At 34.5% G+C, this 12,396-nt stretch overlaps 1 protein-coding gene across 11 annotated transcripts in view; it reads right to left on the reverse strand.

The window, feature by feature from the left end:
• Positions 1 to 12,396, reverse strand: part of LOC135208437 (uncharacterized) — a 579,462-nt gene that overhangs the window by 149,824 nt on the left and 417,242 nt on the right. For all 11 annotated transcript variants that reach the window (XM_064240610.1, XM_064240608.1, XM_064240615.1 and 8 more), the window contains one exon: positions 1,259 to 1,457. In XM_064240610.1, coding sequence (XP_064096680.1) covers positions 1,259 to 1,457 — 199 coding nt within the window. The remainder of the gene's footprint in view (positions 1 to 1,258; positions 1,458 to 12,396) is intronic.

A 12,396-nucleotide genomic window follows, 5' to 3' on the forward strand; every position in this document is an offset into this window, starting at 1 on the left:
TGAGATTTTGGGAGGTGCAGAATCATCTGTGGAACCAGAACACTATGTTCTGGTTCACTGCTTGAGTTTCAAGATAACTGTCTTTTATTGCTGTCTGTAAATTTTTCCTGGCAGAGTAACAGGTTCGATGTCATTTTGAAGCCACAGATTCAACCATACCTTATTTCGAAATTTTTGAAAATGTACATAAGCAAAAGTGTATTGTCAGAATGATATGGCAAAGTCAGCAGAGCAAAAATTTCTTGGACTTTTTTAAAATAAATTAAAGAAATGTAATGGAGATTTGTAAATTCTTTTTGAAATGTGAAAAATAAAATAAATTATATAATTATGATGATATTTATGGGATAAATAACTAATAAAGATTTCTTAAAACCTCCATTTAGGAAAAGATTAATGATACTTGCATGGGAGATTCCAGTAAACTTTCTCCCAACACTAAATGTCATCCAAAGCTACCCGATGCCAAAATATGTCTGGTTAACTTTTTTTTTTATTTCTTCTGGATGATGTGCTTTGATGTCATCAGAATTTCTCAAGTTAATATCATAGAGCTAAAAAGCTAAACTAATCAGGTTAACATGTGAAAACAACAATGAGGCATACTGAGTTTCATATTACTCTGCTGCTTACAGCAAAAAATATCAGCCAAATGAGTGGCATTTTCATATGGACAATAAGTAACACTGCCATCTAGTTGAAGCAAAGGTGACTGGTTTAGTAACACCCGCCTATTCGTGGTTAAGGATTCGTGGAGTCATCTACTCGCGGATTATTTATGGAACATATACACATTATTCGCAGAAATTTGTGTTTGCGGTATTTTTCATACAGAAATATTCACTAATTACGTATTGTATTTTAATATTTTCATGACTAAATGCATTTTTTGTGATAAACTATTAAAATACTCAAGTATAAGCAATTTAGAGGGGTTTTAAGCACTTGGGGGTTTTAGCTATTCAAGGGGGAGTTGTGGTACACATCCCCCGCGAATACGAGGTCGACTGTACACCAAATAGCATAGATTTTAATTACTGGTATATTCAAAAGTTTAATTTGAACAATTATTTATTTGCTCAGGCAACTTATTTCTAAGTTAATAGTGCTAGTGTGTCTGTCTAGAATCTAAGTTTCCAATTTTCTTGAAACCTTATTACCAGTATGATCTGTTATACATCACTTACAGGAAGAATTACAAAGTTAAACCCCTAGTGTAAAACAAAATTTCTTGGGCTTGTAGCAGCTCCTGACTTACCGAATTTCTGGCTGATCCTTTACAACTGCAGGATCTTGGTTTACATCAATACAACCAGAAATGTCAAATGGCATGGAGCTTCTACGACCTCTCAATCTGGAGTGACTAAAAGGATTGTCACAAAATGGAAGATTTTCTGTTGATGTCAGGGGTGTGAAGGGACTCTCAGGAACTTCCGCACCTGCTTCACTTTCTGACCCTGTCAAAGTGAGAGGTAATTATTCTGTTAGATAAAGATGTTATACAGGAAGGTAAATATGAAATGCTACTTTACAAACACTTCATGATAGAAAAAAACATTTACTCAATGCCTGCTATTTAAAGAAAACAACAAAAGTAATACTATTTCAGTAAATCAAAGTTCTGTGTTGCCTTACTGAATGAATTAGCCATTATTAAAGTAATGCATATCATTATAAAATTTATAAAAAATATTTTTTAAACTGTCTTCTTAGATGTGATTTCAAGTCTTAACACTATTCTTTCACAAATTTATGTGAGCAGAAAAATCTACAGAGCTGAAATACAATAAATGTGTAGCACAAACGATTCTTGAATAACACAAAAGAATAATTATTAGCAACTTTACGGCAAGAAAAATGATACAATATAGTATATAAGATTTTTGAATTAAATCATTCAAAATTGTGACGCCAAAATGATAATTAGGTAAGAAAAAAAAATACAATGGAGGGAAAAATATGCACATAAAACATTATACCTGCATACTGCACTCTTTAACAAAAACATGCATATACACACTTGGATGAAGTACAATCCAATGCCTTACTAGAGTCTTTATCACTTTAATGTAAAGGGATGAATGGCTAACACTTGACCAAGATGCAAGTCCTGTACCCCAAGGGGTGAGATGTACCCCTCAAGTGATTCATAAAACCCTAATTCTTACCATCCATATGTGACAAAAATTTTACTTTATGATTTTAATATTAATTTTCTTACATTATTCACTCATCTAATTCCTTTTTATTAGACTGCCATTCTCAGGCTGCTCTCATAACTCATTTATAATCTTCATGAGCATCTGACTTATGCAAGGATACATTCTATGCCTGGAATATTGTTGTGAATAAGATTTATGTGGCAAAAGGGTATTTTCTTGCCCACCTCTGACATAACTAACCTCTTTTCTCTTGCATATCTACCTATACTACTGGATTCCATATTATTTCATAATAAATAGCTATCAAACCTGTTTCATATCTATATAAGTATATGTACATAACTAACTTCTCACGTATGACATTTCCCTATTTAGGTTATGCCCAGGTCTCAAGAATGACAGTTCTTATTAAATAAGCTTATATTTCTGACATGTGAGCATCTGTCATTACAACAATCTGGGAATATGCTCCCCAAGCATTTTTTTTTTTTTTCAGCAATTTTATCCAGTTTTCTTCTTCGTGTGGTATCATCTACACTGCATACAACACTCACTATAAATATTCACAGCATACAGCACTAATCTCCACCACTTACACTAAAATGTTACCTTTTGTACTAAAGACATAGGGTAACTATTACAGTTATACTTGTGTTTGTTGTTTGTTTGTATGGTGTTTTTATGTTGCATGGAACCAGTGGTTATTCAGCATTGGGACCAATGGCTTTACGCGACTTCTGAACCACGTCGAGAGTGAACTTCTATCACCAGAAATACACATCTCTGACCCCTCAGTGGAATGCAGTTATACTTTTATGACATGAATGATCAGTACATATACTGATTTTCGTATACGGATTTTTCTGCTAAAGACTGGCCTTCAAACAAAGGAATACTGTTCTAATGATGACTAAAATGGTCATAACATTTCTTATGCTAGTTCTCCTGACTGCTGAAGAATATTCCAGTATGCTCATTTCACTAATAAATTCTGACCTTAAAGGACACACTACGCACTTATGAAGAAGTGACCACTCCCTGGAAGTGCCTCTTTTCCTTCTGTAAGGCATTACTGTACTTTCTCCTATGAAAAGCACCTCCTCCTCTTCCTTCTAGATCCAGCAAGAAAAAGACAACTGAGGAAAAACTTGGTTTCCACTAAGAGATTAACATATAGTACTTCTATATCCACCATGTCAATGCATCCAGGAGGCATATCTGCTCAGGTCTTCATTTCTAAAGAGATATCAGCAGATCCTTGGGTAGTCTCAATTTCTGCAGTTCAGTTACCTCATTCAGAAAGACCATTTTTCATCGTCTTAATGCCTGGCTGCCTTCATCTCTTGCCTCACAAGGTCTAAGTAGTATTATGCACTAGATCGAAGGGTCAGCATCATCCTAAAAAACTAGCAATAGAAATAAGTTTCCTGTTTAATTTCAAGTAACCACAGTTAGGTTTTTATAATCAAGAAAACCTCAAATGGTTGAAAGACAGTGACTGACCTGAGCTTTCCCATTTACTCCTTGCAAACTTCACACAAATGAACCCGTCTCCTCAGTTCTTTAACTCATCAAGGAGGTTTCCAAGCCTTTATCAACACTCAGGACAAATTATTGGCTGGATTTATCTATCCTATTTAATTGTGAAGATCCAAGTTTTCTAGTTTAAGTCAACATTCTACAGCCTGCTTGCTTTCCAGTCTTCACTCAGATCATGGTCATGACGACTGAGGTGTGGTCACTCCCTTCAAGAAATCAATGCCTTAGTGCATAATGAAACTCATAAGTCTTAGACAGGGTGTCACTATTGCACCAGTATTTGTATGTAACAACTCAATTTCCACCAAACAAAAGTATGGAAATTTAGCCTCATTTAGTCTCCACATACCTCTATTCTGAGAACATATACAATGCCAGCATCTTTTGCCCAGCACAAAAATTTATAAAAATCTACTGATATTAAACAATTAAGAATGAGCAGCAGTGGACCACCTATTTTCACTAGAAAAACAGAGAGTCTTATGTAATTGGTTTGCAGTGCATGTGGTCACTCCTGTTTCTTGAGACATGGAATTATGCAAGTCTCCAAAGTATCATACATCTGTCCCTTACATTCAGGACAGATCCATTTTAGCAGCTAAAGGATCACAAACTCTAAGAGTGATCCCTTTAAGTCACCTCTAGACTTCTTATTGGTGAAGGATGACAGATAGCATTAGACCCTTTGTTAAAAAGATAAAAATATGTTGTTTGGATTCATCAATTCATTCACAAATCTCATAAAAAAATCTTAGTTCATTTCCTCTGCCTTTACTTTGTTCAGTAATTTAAGAGGGGTCAGTTTTGGAAAGAAAACCTCAAAATATCTTTCGTGTCACTCATCACTTCAAATAGCTTGAGTAGATGTAGTGTGCACCTTATCATTACTTTAAGAAACTCCTCTGAAAGTCCATGACCTGAGGCCCAGTCTTCCATAAACCTAACACTAATATATTCCATTAGAATCAGGAGATTCTCTATCTTCATGCTTGGAGGCTGCAGTCTACCTTCAGGGAGATTGTACAAGTTAAAGTTAAGTATATCTTAGTTTTACCAGACCACCGAGCTGATTAACAGCTCTCCTAGGGCTGGCCCGAAGGATTAGATATTTTTACATGGCTAGGAACCAATTGGTCACCTAGCAACGGGACCTACAGCTTATTGTGGGATCCGAACCACACTATATCGAGAAATGAACTTCTATCACCAGAAATAAATTTCTCTGATTCCGCGTTGGCCGAGCCGGGAATCGAACCTGAGACCACCGGTTTGGCAGCCCAGCTCGAAAACCACTCGGCCAGCGCGGAACTAAGGGGAGATTGTACAAAAGACACCAAACTGTACCTGATCAAATTAACAGATAATTGAGGAAAGTCACTCAACTCCTACCACCTTTCCCTTGTAGTCAATATCATGGACCTTTTAAGAGCTACAGGACTGGGTCACAAATTTTTCTTTAGGAACTTCAACTTGGAGAATGCAACCTTTCCATGCTTATATGTACTATCACAACTGTTTCCCTCTTCCTTCATGAGCTGATGATGTTGCGCCATAAAAACCAGACGGATGGGAAAATGTTAAGAAGGCTTTTCTGCAGGACTTGGATATGAAAACACTCCTCTTAGATTCTAGGTCTACTAAGTGTTGCAATAATTACACGGATTATCCGCTAGTGTCATGTACTGAAAACTTTGTCAGCTAATCAGTACTCAACTTAAAACCTTGTTGCCAAGACAGCTCCTGGATTGTTCAGTCATTTCCTAAGAACTTTTAGCTATTGCTTTCCTTTAAAGGCCTAGTGTGCACTGACAAATGTTCATGTATCCTGTCAATGATCAGGAAAAAACTTCAACTACCATATCTCTGATGCAATTAACATCAATCATTGTGCCATTCTCTAATCTCTCCATTGTCCAGTCTTCAACTACCATATCTATTCATTGTTCATGTGACATGTCATCCTAATAACAGAATTGATCATTATTTCAGTTCCCTTTGTACCTAACTATAAAAATATTCACATCTAGTAAAGGTATGGTTTGTACTTCATACAGTTACATACAAATTTTAAAATGTTTTAGGTTATGTACATATAGATCATTGTCTTCCAATGAGATTACTCATCCCTAATCTGTGCTTTGGTGCAAACAGTAGAATTCCACAGCAAAGCTTCTCATTGAATCAGACAAGAGTGCGGGTATATCACACTTGAGATGCATCTGTCACTACTTAATAGGATGAGGGTGATTTTTTAAAAATATAATTTGGTCATCCCTCCATTTAGTGACAGGCTTTAGTAAGGCAATAATTGTATCTACAAAGCAGTATTAGTATGAAAAATCTTCACTTTCAACAAAGTAGTAATTAGATATTAGTCTTATTAATTCTTTGCCACTGAGTTCTTACAAATTGGTGAAAGCTTGACAATCAAAAGAACAGAATTATGCAATGCTTAACAATAACAGCACAAAACACATACTGTATAAACAAGAAAGGTTGACAGTAAAAAGATATGGCACAAACCACACAACAGTAAGAAGGAAGGATTAGGTGTTTTACAATGCCATACCATACACAGAAACACTACCTGTATGAAACTGTCATTCCTCCTTACTTTAGAGAGAATTGCCAAATAATTATGATTAACAAATTATTATGATTCATATACCACTAGGATGGTTCCAGCTGTGCAATAACCATGTACTATTTTCAAATAAATAGCTTTCTTAATTATCCATCAACATTTTTAGATTTATTACTTCCACAATTTTTTTAAATATAACCACAAGTATGGTTCATGTGATTAGCTTCATACGGTTACTGGTTTTCCCCAGTTTTTAAATACCAAAATCTATAATTTTTTCTGAAAACATTTAGCTTTATTTTGAAGAATGTAACCAGGGTGCTAACAATACCATAACCATAACTTTTGAAATCCAGTAAGTCAGCTTCAAAGGAAAACTATGATGATCATGTTTTTATACAGAAGATGAATTCAATATTTTTCAGTATCACAGATCTAAAACAATGTAACTATGTTATTAACATCATCTTACATCTAAATCAGAACCTCTTGGTGACTAAAGTTTACTAGTTTTTACACTGCATTATCAGACCTACGTTAACCCCATTTCTCTCTTATTCATATCTAATACTTTAAAATAGTGTGAAAATAGAGTATGTACAACCTTTTCTCTCCTTTTCGATAATCTCTTCAATGCAACACATTTCTGCAACTAGCAAAATTTAATTCAAGATTATGCACAATTTTATATATCTTGCTTATAATTATTATATGTTCTCATTTTATTTTCTAAGTATCTTGCTGCTAAAATTCATATGTTCTCATTTTATTTTCTAATACTTGTCACAGCTATATCCCCAAGTGGCAGAATTTTATCAACATCTGTATCTGAGCCATCTTAGAAATGTGTACTGGTTCACCTAAAGACAATAGTAAAGGTTTCTGTCTACCCTTATGCTATTATATAATCAACACTATCATAGTACAGTATTGTACTGAACACTACTCAACAGTTACTTTTTAAATACCCAAGTCAAATGTTTTGTTTTCTTTAGGGTGTCTGAATATTTCAGTTATACTATTGCATGGCCAAAATAGCTTGCCCGTCAAGATGGTTTGAGGTCTACGCAAAGGTTCATCACAATAAGGCAACAATTAAAGTCAACCATATTAGATCTATGATTAATGTAAAGAAATTATCCTTTGAATAAATGAATCAAAATACTTTCCCCTAAAGCCAACTGATACTGTTCCCCTGATCTTTGAAAGTTCCACTTCCATACGTACTATACTAGATATGTCAAAACTATTCCAAAATTCATAATCCTTAAACCTTACAACTTAAATGCTGGAAGACTATGATTTCTTTAATGATAAAATGCACCTCATCTGTGTAATGTGCAAGCAATGTACAGCACACTTTTTCATTTAGTATCTTATAACCTCAAATATTATCTTGATCCTTACTGTTTATTAGTTCTCACAAGATGTTAAACTAACATCAAAATGAAATGTGTGAATTATGATGAACTATTTAAAAACCAACCAGTTTACAAAAGAAACCAACCAGCAACTCAGTGCCAATTTAATGCTAAACTACTGATCAAGGGAGCCACTTTGGCACAAAGAACTTTAACACTGGAATAACACTGAATTGGAGGTTGGTTACTTTATTATGTATTTCCTGTGCCTTTTTGCTTGACTTAGCAGTTCACAGCATAACTGTAGTGTTGGAAAAACCTGCTACATATCCAAATACGCAGCATCATTCCAGTGTAATAGAAGTATTTTTGCCTTATGTGTGATAAAAACCTCATTAACTCACTCTCTCTCTCTTCTGAGCTCCAGTGGCTCTATGGTACAGTGCTTGACATGAAATCCAATGTTTGTTAGATCAAATCCCACCTGAGAGGGATAAAATATTGAAGAACTGTCACTGAATTTGGTGTTGGGAACTAATAAAGGACATTCTATGTGGACCAATATCTGGTATGGGGGTCAAATTTTCAGATTTCACTTGTACAGTTCAACGGAGGGATAAAATAGACCACAAAACCAATATTTATTTGCAAGTTATTTTATACTTTTGATTTATGTCTCCTAAAGCAATCTTATGCTTGTTTATACAGTACTTACTATGGGATGTAAAATGGTAAATCTTGTAGCATTGAGCAAACTAATATTAATATGTATAGTTGTTTGTTGGAAGTATGCACTATTATTATCGTACCTGAATATCAAAAACATATCTTTAAAAAACTGTGAAATGCATATAAGTGTGCATAAGCTGTGATGGTACTTTACACTTTCAAAATAATAGAAGGCTTACAGTTTAAAAAATTTCACACCAAAACTGTACAATGTGTAACTTGACAAACAGCAAACCTGACAATTATGTTGGAAACACAAAGAACCATTAAATATAACAGACTCACAACATAGTAAGAAGAGGCACTCCCTAAAATATAGTAGTACAGTATAAGCCTACCATTACATGTAGAGCACCCTTTTGAAATACTGCATACATGAAATCAGTTATTTAATCCTTAGGAGTACATACTATACATGAATGCTGGTACGTATATAAAAAATAAAGTTATTGCAAAATGTTTTACTAAACTAGACTGTATAATTTTAAAAAAAGAAAGCCAAGCAAAATTATGCACAGTGTGTGCAAGGACAAGAGATAAAGGAAAAATAAAACTAAGATGGAATATATCTAATACAAAAGTACAGGGGTGGGTATGTTATGGGTATACATCATCAAGTTAGAAAAGAGTGATGTTGACAAAGCTGTAGCGAGACAAGAAAACCTGCAATCAGGATCAGGATATGGATGAAGGCCTTTCAATATACAATTAAGGTACTATACTCATACATACTAACCCTTTACAAACACTTTTTGATTTGTAATTCTTAATCCATTTTAGTCTTTAAAAGGCTTGGAGAAATTCTCAGTGGCTAAGTTTTTAGTTTACTGAATTTACATGGTATAAAACTATGTACTATATACCATATGTATGTGAATGCTGTGAGCCCACTATATTCCATATACGTACATATATATTTCTTCATGTGATGCATTGCAACTTGAAATGCTACATGAAATATACACTACTTACTATATTCATTGTCACAAAATAATCTCACTAATTTTCCTGCTACCAAAATCACTAAAATTCATCCTAACAAAAATAAAAACATGGATCAAAATTTAAGAGAAAGACATTTTTAAGCACTTCTGATAAAACCATTCCATTCTCTATTAATGGCTATATTTGTAATATTACCCATTAGAGGGTGATACTTATTGTCGAAACTTTGAAAAGATTGTACCTTATGGCAAGGTGTAATGTATTTTTCCATGTGTATTGCATGAAAGGAAGATATTGTGTTTTGTTGTATGCGCATTTAGTTGTGAAAAGTGTTGTTTGGTTATTTCATGTATCAGTTTGTGAGTACATATAGCAATTAAGTATTGGTTATTGGTTGTTTGTTGGTTCAATAGTTAGTCGAATGTTTATTGTTGGTCAGCCGCGACCATGAAGGCAGTCTTGTTACAACTCCCAGACAGTGCGGTTGTACTACAAATGACTTGTGGATAGTCATAGTTGAGTTTCCATCTGGATGGGACATTGCCTTGCGATCACAGAGAATCATCGGGATTTCTGAGCCTAAACCACTTAAGTATGCCTATCTTAAAGTTCATTTAGGAAAATTCCTTTAGAAGATATGCATAATAATAGGGTGGATTTTTTATGTGGTGTTCTTTGGATGAGGATTATGAAGTGAAGATGATTGTGTTAATGTCAATCTCACTGAATAACGAGTCCACCATTCATAATACAGTAAACCCTCACTATTCGTGGACTCACCTATTCGCATTTTTTTCTAGGGACTGGATGTATCGATTACTTGTGGAAAATTTGGCTATTTACATTATTTTTCACTGCTATTTGCATTCTTTTTCACTAAGAAATATTCACAAATCCTGTACTATTTTGATATCATTAACTACGGATTAAGAAATGGTAGTCTGGTTCCACCAGTTTTTAATCAGAGTAACTATTATTTTTGATTACTCATTCTACAAAAATGTCAGAATGGAATGAAATAGAACAGTGTTGAATTTTGTCCAAAGGCCAAGCTCTAGGACCTAAGAGGTCATTCAGCACTGACCAGAAAATAGAGTACAAAGGTTTTAAAGATGTAGCAGGAGGAAAACCTCAAGTTGCACAATGAGACACTTGTTAGGCAAAGTAAGATGGAAGAAGGCGAATATGAATGGAGGCAGAGTAAAAGGAATGAGAGGGGTTGCAGCTAGGGGTCGAAGGGACGCTGTAAAGAACTGCATAGGGTCGAAGGGACGCTGTAAAGAACTGCATTTTTCAATAGGGCACTGTGGTCAGTACTATGGTTGCCAAGTGTTTGAAGTTGTCTGGTTAAACAACATAAAAATAATAGTCTATAGTACTTTGTTTTCCAGTGGCGGACTGGTAAGCTTGAATTGGCTTAAAAGATTTTCTTTCAGACTTAATTAGCAAGGAAGTTAAGCTGACATATCAACAATCAACAATTTTGTTTTTTTTTATATAAAATCATGTTGTTTCATAGTAACATCAGTTTGAAGTGTTTACTCTTTGCAGCTGGGCATTTTACACCCTCCTTCCTGAGATTATAACAATTCATTTTGTCACTCATTGCCACATTATATTCTGGTCTAAAGACACCAGGTCATTACTTCTGTTTAGTTCCTACATACCATATTTTAGAGGATCTTCTGTGTCTGGAATTACCCCTTAGGAATTCTTCATGGGGTCAACACAAGAAACTGCCCAGCTATTGTTCCCTTTCCTGGACAAAACAGGTTGGTTAGGGTAAATATCAAGATGCAATTTTGGAAATGGTCCAGTAGTCTACATTTTCCTATTTGTTAAGTCTCTTAATGCCATGTTTGAAAAGGGCATAAGTTCAGTCATTTCCCTCTTAGCCAAAGTGCAATGAGATGACGGTGCCAGGCCACCTTTTATCCAGAATTGCTACTCGGTAAACTATTGTCTCCCCAGGTGGGTGTCAGGATCTTAACTTAGGCCAGTCTTCCAGCTTCTGGGTCATGCCAAAGCAGAGATGCCTAATTCATGACTTGTAAACTTATGAGCTTACACCTTCAAGTAGGTTGACAATTTGACTGATTCAAGTTCAGTATAATTTCTTACCAGATGACATCATCCTAATTAGAGGATTGCCCTCTACTACAGTACCTTTTCTGCCTAAGTAAATGTTAATCCCTATTTTAATGCTGTAAATGTTGAAGAAAAACCACTACAATATGTCAAGTCCATCCTCCATTTTCCTCTGATTAGAGACAGACATCACCTCAAAAGAAAAGCTTAAAAAATAAGATGAAGCTAAACACTGAGGCATAAACCTCAATTCAATGTTATATCTTCACCACCTACAAGAACAAAACATGTTTCTTGATACATTCTTATATGGTCATCACTCTGTAAAGAAGTAAGAGACCCAACAAGGAAATGAGTTGCATCCATGAAACACCTTTTTTTAATAATTATATAATTTAACAAACAACAATTTTCATTCAGGAAGGTATTATCACATTTCTTAGTGTACAGAACACTGGCACCTCAACTTAAAAGGATTTTATTTCCTGGGTGCCATGGGTGCCATGTAGAGCATAGCATAAAAAAGAAATGTTTTTATACTTCTGCTTGGATAATCAAGTATGTGTGGTTATTTTTTATGGTGTGTTAATAGTTTTAACTACCCTTTACAATATAGTATCGTAATGTAATATACCTACTGTAAAAAAGTTAAAAAGCAATTTTTTAAAAGTAAAAGCATCACTTTTTGTTCATCAGGCAATGATGTGTTCAGAAAATTTGAGATGTTTGGTTAAATAGTGTAATGGCATACACACAGTACTATGTACGTACTGTATGTACCTAAATTTCTGAAAGGGCAATAACACAATTGAAAATCCCTGTTAAGCATAAAAGAACGGCTTACATTAATATTATTAAAAATTACTTTTGTTTCATTGTGAGCATGTGCTCTGAAATTAAAAGATTTGTTGTTAAAAGAAGTATGAGTGCATTGAATGTGTACTACAGAATAGGAAGTCATTATTAACTGGAAGTTTAAATAGTTCAA

The sequence above is a fragment of the Macrobrachium nipponense genome, chromosome 35 (assembly GCF_015104395.2).
Source record: "Macrobrachium nipponense isolate FS-2020 chromosome 35, ASM1510439v2, whole genome shotgun sequence".
Taxonomy (NCBI): domain Eukaryota; kingdom Metazoa; phylum Arthropoda; class Malacostraca; order Decapoda; family Palaemonidae; genus Macrobrachium; species Macrobrachium nipponense.